Raw genomic sequence first — 18,317 nt, forward strand, 5'->3', positions numbered from 1 at the left:
AAGTCATTCAATCTTTGTTACACAAGTAAAAGAATAATATTTATTAATGGGCTTCAAAAAAATATTTTTTTTCATGATAAAATAAAAGTTTCTAATAAATTGTATGCTCCAGATATTTATTTTAAAAAATTATATTGTAGGAAAAATTAAGCTAAATTAGACAAACTAAAACATTTTAAAAGTAAAATAAGTTTCTTTTTTTTTCTTTAAGTAAATATACAGTAAAAAGACAGTAAATAAAATCTGAAAGAAAAAAAAATTAAAAATTAAAAGAAGAATTATAGTTAATTATTTACAACAAAATAATCAAAAAGAAAAAAAACCCAACAAAATACAGCTTTAAAGATGATGCTGTGTTAAAAAAAAAAAAAGAAAGATTTTTTAAAAAAAAATAGAAAATAGGATTAGGATAAAAAGCACTGACAATGAAAAAACATCTAATTATGCATGTTCTTGAAAGGAGAATCAGAAGTGCGATTGACTTTGAAAGTTGTATGATTTGACAAGAGTATCAAAACGAATCACATTATATTTCATTTCTTATTGAAAAAAGTCAAGCATGCGGAGTCTTCCTCCGTGAGTGAAAAATGAACTTTCACAATGACTTATGTTTGTACAAATTAAAAAAAAAAATTCAAGGCATGGTTACTGAAAAAAGTGAACGAATGAACAGACAAACGATTTTGGAGCAATTTTACTTCTATACTGCCCACTAAGAGAGCAACCATAATTATCCAGAAAATCCATTTTGGCAAAAATTTACTTTTACTATGAATAATGTTTGTGCAAAAATTTTTTTAATCCAAGGAGTGAATTACTAAGTCCAATCCCTCTTTTGTCAGGTGACCAATTAAAATGTCATGTGGTGAATTACTACTGTAGTAGCACTCCCTGTGGAAGTGGTAATTTATTGTTTTGGATTATTACTGCCGAGAGATATTCTGTTCCCTCAACTGGATAGCAGCAATCTCTTTCCTCATCCAATCACAGATGACATGAGTTAAGTTTGACTGATTTTGCTGACATCTCTTTAAGAGCACACACACTATTACATGTAGTGCAAAATTTAATAAGCTTTTTTCTTTTTCAAATTGATACATTGTGCTAAAAAACTGACACTATACAGAATACACCATTTACAAAGAACACTTGAAAATAATGTTTATTCAAAAAAAAAAGGGGGGGGATATCTAAGTGACTAGATTTTTAAATGATTTATCAAATTCAAACATTAATAATATATGAAGTGTGCATGCAGTTTAAGAACTTGATTATAAAGTTTATATAGGTATTCCAACAAAGTTCATTTGTTTCATTTTTTTTTTCTTTTATAACTTCCTTTGCATTCGTCCTCACCCTCCATTCATTATTTTGACAGGACAAAGATCTGTAGCCATCTTGACTAATTTTATTCTTTTCTTTATTGCTTTGTTATTAATTACGAAAAACTTCAAACGATTTTGGGGAATATTTCAAAGTCAAAAGCTAAAACAATTACTTTTGGATTTAACTGAAATCAAAACTAAAAGCATTGCTACTTGTATATTACACATGCATACATAATTATCTGTGCACATGCATTTTGCCATCCATGTGATTCCTCAGAGTGGCTGAATGTTTAATGATAGCCGAAACTCTAGACACAGTTACTCTGGTTTGTCACCTTTACTGTCAGGCTATGGAACTTTGACAGAATTATGGTGATATTTTATTGCACATAAATATATACATTATTCTGTTTTAAGGCTGTACAGAAAAATCGACAAATTCAGATATCTATATTGAAGTATTTTCCTGAAATGTACGGAATATAGTTATTCATAGACACACGTTGCATGGCCTCTATGACTCAATAACATTGCACCAAACTTGCAAAATTTGAAACTAGAACCACAGTATCTAGTGTTTGACCCTTTGTCACAATTAGTAGTGAGATGTATTGCATTGTAAAAATATAATATGTACATACACCCGAACATACACACATACAAACTGTACCTACCCAACATTGCTCAAAAATAAAATTAAAAAAAAAAATAACTTATTTGCTCACAAAGAAATCAAAATTAAACATTGTTGTTACACAGGAATTTGTAAAAAAAAAATATTTAGTACATCATGTTAATTAGTAGTAATGAACAAATAAGACAAATTTTCTTCTGATATTTAAAAATACTTAATATTTTTAAACATTTTAGCAAAAGGGAAATAACTTATCACTTGATTACTTCCCTTTAATATTTAAAATTAATTGCTGAGTAAGGGAAATTGTATTCAGAAAAAATGATGCAAAATGAAATACATTTGTGCCAATAATATAGTGGATGTAATAAGATATAGGCTTGCTCGAATTATGTATGTCAGATGGACTGCTATTTGGATCTGACTTTTAAAAATTTTGTACGTAAAAAAGCAGGTAAATGCACATAGACATGGATACCTAGCATATGAAACAAATTTCCAAACATGGCATTGTAAATAGGTACAATAAAAACATTAATCCATGTACGATATAATAGATTCTTTCCACAAACCTTTTACAGTAAATAAAATTCAAATTAGATTTACAAAAGGGAAAAAATAAATCAAATAAACAATCGTTTAACAATGTTTTTAACATTGGAAAATTACAAGTAAATAACATTAGAAATAAATTATTTAGAACAAAGTAATCAAATATTTAAAACAATGTTATGCATCATTAATGGTGCTGAATAAATTGAATCATTAACAGATAAATAGTTGCTGAACTAAATAGGCTTCAGCAGTAAACAAAAAAGTCAGAATGTCTATTTAGATAAGCAAAAAAGAAAGCAAACAGGATGTGTGTCTGGACGTTGTCCAGGGGAAATATAATTTTTTTTTTTTTTTTTTTTTAATAATATCAATCATTTCCGGAAAAGAAAAATCAGAAAAGTACACATTTCACAGTAATTGAAGTGATGAAAATAAGATTTAGCCATGTCTCTCTATAGAAGATACAAAATAATTGAAAACAATATATTAGCCATATATGTTTAATCAATCAATTAGAAATGCAAACAAAGATGACTATTTTCCCCAGACTCGATACTTATGCAAACTCAAGAGGCCATATAACTTATTAAATATTGTTTTAATACAAGTAGATCTCAACTGAATAGGTAAGAAAAAAGGAAAGGTTTTTGACAAATATTCCAAGTGCATTTGCTTTAAAACAATTTATTTATGTTAATAATAATTTGTTTGGAGAATATCAAAACACTATAAAAAACAAAAGTGTAGATTGTAGGGAGCAACTCATATTCAGTTATTAAAAATATAACAGGTAAAAAACAATATTGCCTTTTACCAATTAGATTTTTAATAAATAAATATGAGTTGCTAGCAAGCAATGAAAAAATAACAGTCAATTTATCCTATGAAGAATATTTCCAAGTGTAAGCTGGTGGCAGTGAAAGTGCATCTCAATATGCGAGTGAAAATTACACCAACTAGGAATAACCAAGAAAAAATGTGTAAATTACCAAAAGCAAACAAAATGGATGCATATTTTCTGAAAACATACATCAATTTTTTACCTAAAGCGTGATCATAGCAGAAATCTATGTATCGCTTGCATTTACAGTCCGAATGTAAATGGAGGGGGGGGGGGAGATTTAATTGATTATGTAGATTACAAAGATTAAGAATGATTATCTCAGAATTTATATTGTTGACCTAACTTGAATCATTACTTTAAACATAAAAAATTTTATGTATAAAGTCAATAACAGACTGAACCATATGACTAATATGCATATTGATTATTAAAATACAGTTTTCTTTTTTTATAAATAATTCACAAGTAAATATAAACTTTAATATATATTATAAAACACAAGCTGTTCCAGTCCGGCATTGCCTGGTAATGTACTTGCAATTTATCTTGTCATTTTTTTTTTCCTTAAAAAACAAAACAAAAAAAAAAAACCAAAAAAAAAACTTTTTTTCTTTTTCAAACCAAAGGGAAATAACTATATTGAGTACTACAAAATTATGCCCCTTACATTTTTTTTTTCTATAAAGATAGCATCTATTAAAGAACTAGTGGGGAGTATCCGGCGTTGCCCGGGTGGAGGATATTGGCACAAGGACGAAGCAATGTTAAGAATGGCTTTCACATGGTTAAAATAAAAAAAAAAAGAGAGAGAGAGGGGGGAAATTAGTTTTCCACGCTAACCATTTGGCCAAAAAAGAAAGTGCATTCAATGAGCTGGTAATTAACTTTTGCCTGGGTGGAGGATATTGGCACAAGGACGAAATAAAAAAATAAAAATAAAAAGATAGAGAGGTAGGATCGAACTCAAAAAACGTAGTCTTCCTCGCTAACCATTAGGCCAAGGAGTATAGTGAATTCAGTGAGTTGGTAATTAACTTAAGAATCATAGGAGTCGACACGCATGTGCAGAAATGAACGTTACTTTTAAACCTGGCTAGGGGCCAGGTAAGCTTCTCGCTTTATTGTATGTACATTGTTACAAGCAGCAATGTAGACGTAGTTCTCTCACACACACACACACACACACAAATGATTTTATTGAAAAAGAGTGTAAAACTGAGTCTTCAATATCTCTCTCTTATTCATTCTTATTCTTGAAGTCCTTTCAGAAAGTTCCGTACAGGATGACCATGGAAGTTCTTGCCAACGGATCAAGAGATACAATGGATCAATTACTTGAGGAATTGAAAATGTAGAAATTGGCCTTGAGAACAAAAGACTACAGTTAAATCTGTCAAGAACAAAAATGATGCTCAATAGCCCAGAACTACAATAGTTGAAAGATTACAGTCAATACCCATATACAATATGGAGGCAAAATACAAAATCATTACTAAAAATGGATTTTATCCTATTGAAAATATGCTGCAAAGATTAAATAGAAATAATTCAAAAAAACTTTTCATCTGAGTTTTCCTGGAAAATCCGTTGTTATTTATTTTTTTTTTTTTTTACTCATATCATATTTAATGTTTGTGCAAATTTTTTTTTAAATTCCAAGGCGTAGTTATCAAGAAAAGTGCAGACAGATGAACAAAGAGTGAATTTACAGGTCCACCCTCCTTTTGTTGGGGGACCAAAAACCATGTTGAACATGAGAGAAAAGATGCCCGAATGGAATAATTGCCATTCAATAAACCATATAAGAAAAGAAACACAAATCATATAGCTAACATATTAGCAAGCAAGAAGAAAATAAATTCAATTTCAACTCTAGCAATAGAGAAAGCTAATCAACTATTAGCAAGAGTAGAACTCAATAAAATTGCTGAGCAAAATACATTAAATAAAGACACCTTTGTTTTTAATCAAGCTTTTCTTAAAAAAACAAGGCTTAAATGTATGCTATGTGTAAAAAAAAATTTTTTTAAATACATTCTGAAACAACTAAAAACTTGAAAAGCAAATAGAAAATAGCAAGAAAAGTATTCTTCAATGCAAAAACTATGAAGTGCAAAAATATGCAAAAACATGAGAAAAGAAAAACTTATTTTAAAACAAAAACAAATATTTTTTACAAGCAGGAAAGTAAAAATGTCTTCTTGACATACACACATGACATATTTGAGAAATTTCTCTTCTTTCATGTGCGGTAAATCAAAAGATTTTCTGAGATTCCTCAAGATTTATCAGACATTTTGGGCAATGTTAAACGTGGAGTCATACCAATGAAAAGGAGATTTTTTTAAATTCAACCTCATTTCATGTAAAGTTCATGTATTTTAGTAAAAAAATGCTTATCAAGCATTTCATTAACCAAAAAAAAAAAAAAAAAAAAGCATGAATAAATTTGTAATAACAGAAAAGTTTTTCAAAACCCAAAATTACGATAAATGCATGGTCGAAAGTTTTCATAAAAGCAGAGAAGATAAGTATTAAAATATTCAGTGCCTCCATTCAGTCTCGAAAGACAAAAGATACCCCCCCCCCTGTAAGGGAAGCTGTGCATGTAATTGTGAGGCAGGGGTTGGGCAAGTTCCAACCAGACCTCTCCTGAATTGGCACTATTTGAGTCCAGTGACAAGGAGAAGTCCGGGACAACTGGAAACAATATCAAGATAAGTGGAGAGCACATTCAGCAGCTGGAAGTCTCAAATGGTCATGCATTTAGTACTGACCAGGTTCAACGTTGTTTAACTTTGTGATCTAATGGGAACTGGTGTGTCGATGTGATTATGCCGTGTATTAAAATAAATAATTCTTCAGTTAGCAGATTGTAAAGACAGTAAATAGAGCAAAGCAAATCCAACATTTGTTGTTGCAATGACATTCACCCTAATCAGGTTGAGCCGGCTTATTCCTTGATCTGTACAACATCAAAACGATAGTAATTCATGCATGACAGTTCTGAGTAAGATTGTACAAGATGCCTAACAAATCACAATTCCACCACAGAAAGGTTGATTACCTATGAAGATGAAAGCTAAGCCAAGTCTTTCTTGATGGTTGTCATCCAGGTCCTCAGTTGTCTATTAATATACTTATAACCCACTAGGCAGAGCAGATACTCAAATGTATATTTCTACCAAGAAATCTATGTAGCTTAATATCTACCAAAAAAATAGATAAAATGTTTACAAAAAGCAACATAAGTCCTGATAAACCTGAAGAGGTATGTAGCCAGGAATTACTCGACAGTCCCTCAAAGCTTTGATTCCTTTAATCGTAGACACAAAATAAAGTTGCTTCTAGATTCCAGCATGAATAAATTTTGTCAAAGACATCTGCATAATATTGCACACATTTGTTATACACACAGGAGATGCTGTACAAAGTGTGTGTTGCTTAAAAAAATCATCAAAATTAGCTATGGCATACAGATTTAAGTACTTATAATATGGAAGAGATGCAGGGTTAGCAATCACTCATAGTGGACAGTTCCTCCAAGCTTTTGTTTCTCCAATAATGGAATGCATTTTATCTTATACATTAATTCTATGAAACAATGATATTTAAATGAACATATTTCATAGCAATTGTTTTTGTCCTGTGAAACAGCAAAGAAAAAAAATACAAAAGAAGCAAATTTTTATTGAATTATAAGTCCATTTTGTCTGCCTGGCTAAATGCCTGAAAATTGAATGAATGCTGCACTCATCACTTTGCATGCACACACACACAATATGTTCAATATAAAAAAGTCGTCCAATAAAAAAATGTTGTCCAATATTTATCACTAAATAAAAAAAAAATATATTAAAGTTATTAAATAATTGTCCAATATTTATCACTAAATAAAAAAAAAATATTAAAGTTCATTAAATAATTTTAAAAAATTTTAAGACATTAAAAAATAAAGTTAAGAGTTTTAATGTATAATCATAAAAAAATATAATGAAAATAACCTTACATGATACAAAAAATAACTAATTAATGTTTGTTCATATAAACTAAGCTAAAATACGAAAAGAAAAATAATCAATATCTAACTATATACATTTTAACATTTCTTCTGAATCTGAATATGAAATATTTATTTATTAAGAAAATAAAACATTAAAACTTACGTGGCTGGTTTGTCAAAGGAGGTAACTGATTGCTATTCCCTGCAAATAATTAAAAAATATTTCATTTGAATTTACTCAATAAATTGAGAGAAAAAAACCCTGAAAATGTAAAAGCAATAAATGGTAAATTAAAAATCCAGTGTGTTTGCATTAGTTAATGAATGCACACATAAACTTTAAGTTTTTGTAAATGTATTAGCAACAAATGCAAAGGAGATAGGATTAGAAATACACCTAGAGAAAATAATGTATGTCTACAGCTAAATCACAGTTTAACCTAAACATGACTATTCACAGTAAACCCATCAAATAGGTCACCCAATTCATTTATTTAGAGCATAAACTGACTGTCTCCAGTGATCATGAGACAACACTGAAACACAGAATCGGTCTAAGTGGCTTTCCAAAAACACAGCACCATTCTAAAATCAAAAAGGGTGCCAATAACTTAAAATAAATGTTTATTTAATTTATGTCCCTCTAGTAGTTTTATATGGCCTTGATTGTCACATGGACTACACAATTAACCAATCACATTGAGGTGTTTCAAAATCATGTAATGCGTTTCGCGTTTCATTACAGGACATCGCCTGATCGAGAAAAAAAACAAAAAATATCCACCCTCTGTCAAACTACTTCCCTTCCCCCTCTATTTGATAAAAATCAAAAGTAAAACCCTTAAACTTTTTGGCCTGTAAAAGTTATGCTTTGAGGGTATGTTAGAAGGCTAAAGAGGCAGAAGAAAGCCTAGGGGAGGGTGGAGAGAAAATGTTTTTGATTGGACATCTTTCAACAGTTGGGCATTCATTAACGAACTTGCCCTGGATCAGAAGGAATGGCGAACAATAAGTTATAAGAGTTCACAATCTGCACCAAGCGGAAGATGCAACTCATGACATGCATTGGATAATGATGTGTAGATGAAGAGTAGGTAAGAACAGAGGTGAATAATATCAGGATGGGGTAATGGCTATTCTGATAGTGGTCAATACTTTAGTGACCACCTAGAAGGCAAAAGAGAAAATAAATGTAGTGAAGAACAGGATAAAGTGGCACAAAAAGGGTCAAAATAATAAAAATCAACGATGTCTTTGAAATGAATAGTTTTGGGTTCACATGGTTTTAAACTCAACTTTCAAATCCTTAAAACTAAATTGAGTCAATCATCCCCTATCTTAAAAAATGGGAATTCTTACTGAAAGTACTTTCCAAATTTTGATGAAATTTGGAACAGGAATACTATACATAATAAAGACGGGTATTTTATATATAACAGAAAATTCTAAAAAAAAAAAAATTATTCAGAATTCCTCCTATATTAAAAAACAAAATTAAAGAAAAATCTCTGATGTATGTATTTGTGACAAAGCAAAAAATACATTCTAAAAATCATGTAAATTGATCAAGTAGCTTCAATTTTTTAAAGAAAATCATTTGTAAGTTATCAATGGGAATTCGTAGGCATTACAACAGAAATCTCGTAAGTTTAAATCATTGAGTTATCTCCCTTCTACTTTTTATATTGTTTTAAAAATGGCAGAAAGGATGGTCTTATTCAAAAATACAGCCACCTGATCAATTTATGTGAATTTTGGAATATGGTATTTTTGTTTTTGTTATGGAGATATACATTATACAGATTTTTCTTTATTTTTGTCTTTTAATACATGGAGAAATCTAGACAAGGACCGAATTTTCAGCTGTATATACACATGTACACACACACATATATATCTCACTGGAATTTTTTTACAGTACACTATATATTTAACTGCTTTTTTTTTTTTTGCTATTGATGACAAGTACACACGGAATATCATTAAATAAACAATTTAATCTGTGGGGTTGGGAAAAAACAATAAAAATCATAAAGTGAAAAATGAGATTCATAAGAGTGATTTTTAACTTTCTGACTTTGGATTTTTCCTTTTTTTTTTTCTTCTTCTTCTTGCTTGTTTATAATAATATTGTTGGGTTCTCATTACTGTCAAGCATCCATAGGTAGTAATGATAACAGTCATATAGAGTTTAGAGAGTGTCCTCATTAATTTTCAGACAACAGTAGGATATCAGTTAATATATATTTATAAAAATGTACACAACCATTACAGAACCCTTGCTTTAAAAATTGATGAAATATTTATTTCAACCTCATTTGGCAAAAGGGCTTAATCTTATAAATGTGTGTGTGTGTGTGTGAGAGAGAGAGAGAGAGCTTACTCAGTGTAGCTGGGGTTTCATTAATGTAAATAATGGAAAGAATCATAAACTATTTAACATGAACACAAAATTAGCTGCTACAGTTGCACAGAAAAACATAGTATAAAAAGTTGAACAAGAAATATCATACACTACAAACACCTGACAAATTCACATGTAGCAAAACTAAAGTATAATTTTAATGAAAATATTCCCAAGAACAGTGTACGAAGCCACCATAAGAGCTAAACAATTAAACACCCAGGAAACTGGAATATATTATCAGAATGAGAAAACCGTGGCAAACAAAAGGATCTATGCACATAAAAAGCTTATGTAACAACAACAAAAATATAAATACAGTATAGGATTTTCTAGATAGATTTGGGAAGTAAAAATTCAGAACTAAACATACAAAAGAATTACATGAAAAATAAGAAAATATCACCAGCTTACAGCAACATCTAAAATCATTGCGTTAAAGAAAAGATAGTGAGAATTACACAATACAAAAAAAAAAAAATCCTCCACAACAAATGATCAGAATATTTAAATGCATGACATGGAAATTACTTCCTATAAAACTACCTAAAAACCAATGAAAGGCTAAACAATAAATAGTACAAGCAAAAGGTAAGAAAAAATAAATTAAATTAAAAAAATTTTTTTTTTAGATTTCAAAAGCGAATTAAACAAGCCCAGCATGCATAGTTCCCTTCCACAAATGAAAAATTTACTTTCACCATGACTAATGTTTGTGCAAAAGCATGGAAAATCCATAATCAAAAGAATCCAATTCAAGAAATTGTCAGATTTTGACAAAAATTGACACTTTATACAGCCTATCATAAGTGCATTTGAGAACTTTTATCATTACACAAGCAGAATAGCTTGGCATATAAAAATCAACAGCAGGTTCTGATAAAACAGGGACGCATGCGAAATGAATGTTTCTGTTTAGATCACAATTGAACCATGATACTTGACTTGCATTTTAAACTTTAATTCAAGCCAAAAAAAGAAATAATTTCATAAAATCAATAGTAGGTTCTCTAGGGTGAAATGTAAACTACCATGTATTGTGGACTAAGTCACTGCAGGGAGGCATGTGAAGCTTCCTTCTGGTGCACAAGGTAGGTCCTCGACTAGAGCAGGCAATCATTCGATTTGATTGGATTGGAAAATGATCGATTTCACCCATTTTAATGACAATAAAAGTATTGAAAGTGTGAAACGTGTTGATCCTCATTCAATAACGGCTAATGTCAGGTCTCCTGGCTAATTCTTAATAAATGTAATGTTTTTGTCGCTACAAAAGTTGGGATTATGAAAATTGGTGTATCCATTACCCTGGAAATATCCCTAAAATCTGCATTGAAAATACCCCAAAATGTTATATATAAAAATATATATGTATGTATGTATGTATATATATATATATACATAAAAACTATATTTACATATTTCAGAAATGTATCATGGTTTTATTGACATAGATTGACCTTTTATCATTTAAAAGGTCATTAAAAATCCATTCAAATCATCAGACACTCACAAAATGAAAAATCGAAGAATGAAGTTCCAAAAAAATTTCAACAGTAGATTGTATCAGTGGTTTTAGATTTGCTGATAATTTAAATGGATTTTTGATTGCCTTTTAAGTATTGAGTCTCCACATCAACAAAACCTTAGTATGTTTCTGAATTATGTAAGATATTGTTTTTAAATAAATACAATGTATTTTAGCTCTCATATTTGCAATAATTGACCAAAACATTCTCATGATCATGTAGCAACATTGACATAATTTGCAATTTCTTTTTAACATATCCAAACACTACATATATATATAAAAATAAAAACCGTCACTGGATTATTTATCTTCCACCAGACTATCCATTCACATGTAATCACCTTTTTCTTCACCATATTCCCTCTGCTTCACTTTTTTTGTTATCAAGTAAGATCTTTGACTTACTTGTTGTTTCATCAAATACTTTTGCATGCAAAATCCGATCCTGCATTTTGCTAATTCCTACCCTCTGATTAGAAGGAAAGTATTTCTTCGAAACTCAGCAGATTAAGGACTATCCACTATCAAGTGTTTCCTTTTCAGATTAAATATGTTTTTAACTCTTTTTCAAAGTGTTTTTTAACATGTTTTATTAACTGTTTGCTCATATATATATATATATATATATATATATATATATATATATATATATATATATATATAAACGCAAAAACGATTGACATTGCAGTTCTAGTTGTTGATCTTCAAAATGATTGCTTAAAACTTGGTACAAAATTAGAAATGTAATTTTTCATGTCAATACTCTATACAATATTCAACTTTCTCTGGACAGACATATTTGATACTAACAGGCAACTCTGCTTAGTCTGGTCATAAAATACAATATGACATTTTAATTCATGCTGATCACGTATTTATTATTATAGAAACAATTCTCTATTGATTAACATATTGAAACTAATATAATAATGAGATCCAAGCTAAAGACAAATGTACGACTCAGGTGCCATCAGAATCAAAACCAAAACATACAACTCTCCAGCTTCATTACTTAGCCTCTGAGCCACACCCATAAGCATATTAAAAACTATTTTTTAACATATGAAGGTAAATTTGTGCATGTATAAGCAGGTTTGATCGACTACTCCTATAAAGGTCAACTGTTTTCAATTTTTACCTCTTTGTTGGCTAAAAACCAAATTGAAAGTGTGCTACGGATCCAAATACCTTATATATCAAATTTCAACTCTAGACAAAATATTCAGAGAGGAGTTTGGTAGAGACTTTTTGCACACACTGACAAGGTCACACACACACACACACACACATATATATATATATATATAAAAGTATTTATGTGAGAACAGTTTCATCTTAAATTCTACACCATTATGCAAAATGTAGAAACTATGCATAAACAGAACTGAACATAATAGTGAAATGAAACTAATCATCTAATAAGAAGCCATAAAAATGAATAAGTAATTAATGCTTGTTTTCCAAATGAATATACAAATTAGTTAACCTTCATGCACTTGCGTATATTAAGCTCTTTTTAATAATTTTTAAATTGAAAAAGTAGGCTTTTAATATCAGTGTCAGAGCAAAAAAAAAACGTTATAGATATATAGATTAAAAATAAGTTGTAAATTATACTACAGTTCGGAGCCAGAACGTTAGTAAGTTGTACAGATACAACGACACTGTTTTTTTTTCACACATTTTAGAAAGTGCTTTACTAAAACCTTTCAGAAAAACTGCTTAATGTTTCTTTAGGATAACACCACCAAGAATACGTGGCAGAAAATTGGTTCATGAAGCAATTAATGGTCAAATAATGTTTGTGATTTTTGTGTGGCTGTAGTTTATACAGCTTTTACATTAATGGCAGCACTCCTGGCTTTATTATGTTCATAGTAAATAGTAAAAATAAAATAAAACTGTTTCTTTGTTATCGAAATGCACCAAGATTCTAAGAGTTTATGGCTATTGAAGAAGCCATGCCAAAATTTCGACCATTTAAAAAATAATAGGGTGTTTCTTTTATTGTAAAGCACTGAACATTCTTTATAAAGTAATTAAAACTCACAACCAAACACACAATAACATCGACCCCCCCACCAACACACACACACCACTTCTTTCCAAATGAGAGATATATAACAGCATGGCTCTTGAAAGCATTAGTTGTGCAAAGTCTGAAGAATATTTCAATGTGATAATTGCTAATAAAAAAAAAATGTCTGTGCTTGTACACTATAACTATCTTTTACCGAAATTACATTTATACTTCAAATAAATGCAATTCGGGCAAAAACACAATGTACTTACATTTGTCAAAATTAGTAAAAATTACAAAAAAAATTTTATTAGAAAAATAATTGCAAGTAAAAAGAAAATTTATCGAATTATAGCTTTACTGTATTTGTTACTGTTGAAAACTTAAAATCCAAGAAAGGTAACTGCAGTTTATGATTTTTCAAAATGATTGTAATCTGCATTCCAAAATAAAAAAAATGGAGGATTGCTAATTTTTTTTTTTTTTTTTTTTTGTAAAAATAATCCTAACAAATCTACTCAATTATTTTCTTAATTTTTTTTAAATTTTTACTACTATTTTAATATGCCACATAAACACGTACCGGTGTTTTTGCTGCAACTGCATTTTTTTTTTTTTTTTTATATTTCTCATTTTTTCCACAAAAAAAAAAATTCTGATTTTCACAAATGGCCATTGTGTAGATTTTTGTAAAAGTTGAGCAGCAAAACTCAGAATATAATAAAGTGAAAACATACTTCTCTAATATTATGTTAACACACCTGCAACTTATTTGCTACATAAGATGGTATTATAACTTCCTAAGTACTGTATATACAAAAAATAAAAGAACTTAATAATTAACACCTAATTCTCTTTCTTTTCATTCTATTTAAGAGCAAAGATGGGATTTTCTTCACTAAGGGTAGACATCTGGCAATCATGACGTTGACTAGAAAACAAAATATTATATCATAGAATTCTCTGGAACATTCTTTCTCAATTTCATTCAATCCAAAGCAAGTTCTTGGAGACGGGTGAGGGTCAAGTTGAGTTCTTATCCCATCATTTAGAGAAATAGCTTGGATAGCAATGTGGCATCAAAGTACTAATTTCAGTTGTAAATCAAAGGATATTATTTGTCTAAAAATATTTTATTTAAATAAATTTTTTTTATTGAATATATTCAATTAAAAATTTATTAACAAAAAGGTGGGTTTTTTTTTTGTTTTTTTTTTAATGGAAATCGCTCTAGACAATGTATGAAGACATTTGATAGAAGAAAAAACACTTCAAAGTTAAAACTATCAAACAATCAGTGTTAGATGGATAAATTCTGACTCAGGAAACAACAATTCATTCCCCCCTTTGTCAGAACATCACTCATGGAATATGAAGAGTAAAGGACAAAATAAAAGAAACAAGAGTTATGAAGCTGCCAAAAGTAAACTCAAGGTCAAATTTAATTACAATTAAATAAATGACAGAAAAATAACCATTGTAACAAGAAAAGAAATATGAAAGACAATTTTTTTTAAACACATCAATATAAAGAAAGGAGTTCAAAATTTTAAGAAATTTATAAGGATTTTTGTATGTGTATGTAGATAATTAAATATTTATTAAACAGGAGGCCTCAAGTTTTGACAAGCTTCTGGGCTTGACCATTACTCCTGATCTGAAATGGAACACATACATCAAATCTGTTGCCAAGGCCGCTGGAAAAATGGTGGGATCTTTCTATCGATCCAGTAGATATCTCACTGCTGATGCTATTCTCTACCTATATAAGAGCCAGGTACGTCCAAGGATGGAATACTGTTGCCACATCTGGGCAGGAGCTGCTAGAAAGGACTTGTCCTGCCTTGATAGAGTTCAAAATAGACTTCGTAGCCTCGTAGGAGATGTCCTTTTCTCCTCCTTGCAACCTCTATCTCACAGAAGAGATGTTGCGAGTTTGTCTCTGATGTATCGTTATTTTCATGGAAAGTGTTCAACTGAGCTTCAATCTTTGGTCCCCCCTCGCCAAACTTTCACAAGAAACACTCGTCTAGCTGTAAACACTATCAATAATTTCCCCCACTCTTTATCTGTGGCTAAACCTAAACGTAGATTCCATGAACAAAGCTTTTTTACTTAGAACTGCATGCCTGTGGAATTGTCTTCCGTTTTCCTGCTTTTGGGCTGACTACAATATGGTTGTGTTCAAGTCTAACGTAAATAAGTTCTTGATGAGCCGTTCTATATAAGTTACCAAAATTTACCAAATTTTCATTACTAATGATTACTATGTTGTCCAATTTTTACTGTACACTCTTTAACCCTTATCCTTGAGTGGCCTCTTGGCCTTGATAAGTGGTGATGCCTATGTAAAAAAAAAACAAAAAAAAAAAACAAAAAAAAAACGGTTATTTGTAGCCCCTTTTTGACCGGTCTCTTTAATGAGAAATAATACTAGCTGTCCAATCTAAGCTATAAATGCAAATTCCTTTCTGTTGAACACTGTTCAATGATTTACTTCACATTAGTTAGGATAAGCCTGATTGATTACAACTTTCTGAATTGCCATTAGAAGTTTGAATCGCGCAACTGGTTTGAATAGTTATCTCTACATAGATAATTCTCTAAAGAATGAAACAAATGTATGTAGACAATAAATATTTATTCCTAAATATTTATTAATTCGAGTCTAATTTCAAAAACGTTGCTTCTGGATCTGTTTTAGTTTTTTTTTTTTTAACTTAATTGTTCATTGCTGGTATTAATGATAAATATCTCTTGATTTTAAACTATCAGTAAAACAAAAATATATAAATCATAACGAATTTAGAGAAAAATGACACAGGTAAAAAATGGTGTGAGTAAATGAATAGAAAGAAAAAAAAAAAGATTGCACAAGCAAAAAATATAGATGAAAATCTCACGAGTTTATCAAAATCTTGGATACAATGCATAAAAAAGAAAACAGTAACAAATGCAATTCGACTTTCTTTTTAATGAGAAACAAATTCTTAGTTGCCTCACTACTTTCAATCAATTACGGGGGAAACATTTGAGAAAATAATTAAATGTTCTTGTGTAATGTATGATCTCCACCCCGAAATTTATTTTTACTTTTTGCAAAATTATATACACATTACATGGCAATCTGAACAAAAATACATAAAAAAAAAAAACCCCTCTATAATGAAATATTTATAAATTTAAAAAGAATCAAAACAAGTGATTCAGAACAGAATCAGTAACTATATTGGAATCAGAAGAAATACTGAAATCCTCCCATAAGTAGTATTTATATACATTCTGTATATCAAAATTTTAAATTTCAAAATACTAATATGTATTTTTTTTTTAATAAATTATCTGTACTTTATTGGCCGCATAACATGCAACTCTTCCCATAGTTTATGCTATATACTCACTAGTAAAAGTACCTATCCTCACAGAATGGGTTCATAATACAATACTCTTGAATCATTTATTGAATGCAAGAAGGTTGGATATCAACATATTTAAAAGCAATGAAACTCATTTCTCTATTGAAAACTGAAAATAAAGCATACACATAGGTTTACATATCTCTATACTAATAATAAAACTATGATAATTTTGCTTGGTTAGTTGTTTGTACTTTGAATGTTTTAAATAGGAAGTGAGGGGAAAGTGAATGAGATAAGATAAGAATCAATTAAACAAGTCTCGTAATTGAACGTTACGAGTTCAATCCCTGTGGAGGGCAGTGCATTCCCAATCACACCCAATAAATTTTACAATTATAAAGATTAAAGGTCAATAAGCAGAAAAATATTAAACTTTATTATTATTGACACAGAAACATGTAAAAAGTAGTGAAAAAAAAATTTTTTTAGATAATTTCTTAAAATGTAATACATGTTACATAAACAATAACTAAATAGAATTAATATTTCTCAATTTACCTTCCCAATCGTTTTAAAAAAAAAAACTAAATGTCTCCACAAATAAATATTGTATCAAGATTAACTCAACAAGTTGTATAACTTCGTTTTTTTCTTTTTATTTTGTGAGGCTACACTATTCAGCTCCTAAAATGGTTGTGTGTTTTCTCACATGTAAAAACACACTTGTGAGGGGGGTGATTTAGAGAGTATAGTCTTACTGAAAGTTTAAAATCAATAAATATTTATTTTATTATTACTACAAGCAGTGGAAGATGTTTCTTAGACCAAAATCAAATAAAAAAGATAATTTAAGGAATCAGTTTTGGCATCGGAAAATAGGCTCAAATTTTTCAGATTTCGAAACCACAAAAAAAAAAAAAAAAAAAAAAAAAAAAAAAAATGTTCCGATTAATCGTCCCAACACTAATATACATACATACATATATATATATACATATATATATATATATATGTATATATATATATATATATATATATATATATACATATATAATTTGCCTGTTCTAATAGAAATAGATATAATGGTTTTCAAGTTTTCCATAAATATACATTTTGGATGAACTGTTGAAGGAGATGTGGATTGGCTGATAAGCCCTCACCACAAAAAGAGGAATGTGCATAGGTCCATTTCTACTAAATTTCATATTCCTAGGTCTAACATCTTAGTAATAGTGACCCATAGTCTCTCATATACAGAAACTCTATACATATAAATTTCCATATATTTGTTTCTTAAACTCCTAGTGTTTTGGAGATAAACCCCAAACCATATATATTCTAAAGATAAATTAGCCACAATACTTAAATATTTCATTTTAATCAAAGGATATAATTGGGTGGCGTTCCTGCAGAACATCAATAAAAAGGAAAGACAACTTTTAAGGAGACAAAAACCACCGCAACATATATACGAGATGACATTACTCAGTATAAGTATGTCATTTTAATCAAAGAGGGAGCAATATTGTGGAATCGGTATTCAAGCTGGACACCCACAAACATGAAAATTAAATCCTTATTCGAGGATGTTCAAATGGTTGGTATTTGTCCAAATTTTAGGAGTCTGTACAAATTTAGT

The 18,317-nt window shown here is 29.6% G+C and overlaps 1 protein-coding gene across 31 annotated transcripts in view; it reads right to left on the reverse strand.

Annotated features, from left to right (window-relative positions):
• The window catches only part of LOC145245781 (SMAD family member 4-like), a 474,109-nt gene that overhangs the window by 10,737 nt on the left and 445,055 nt on the right, over positions 1-18,317 (reverse strand). For all 31 annotated transcript variants that reach the window (XM_080107423.1, XM_080107427.1, XM_080107414.1 and 28 more), the window contains one exon: positions 7,528-7,566. In XM_080107423.1, the coding sequence (XP_079963549.1) occupies positions 7,528-7,566 (39 nt within the window). The remainder of the gene's footprint in view (positions 1-7,527; positions 7,567-18,317) is intronic.

The sequence above is a fragment of the Euprymna scolopes genome, chromosome 23 (genome assembly GCF_053919585.1).
Source record: "Euprymna scolopes isolate OS-2025 chromosome 23, ASM5391958v1, whole genome shotgun sequence".
Taxonomy (NCBI): Eukaryota; Metazoa; Mollusca; class Cephalopoda; order Sepiida; family Sepiolidae; genus Euprymna; species Euprymna scolopes.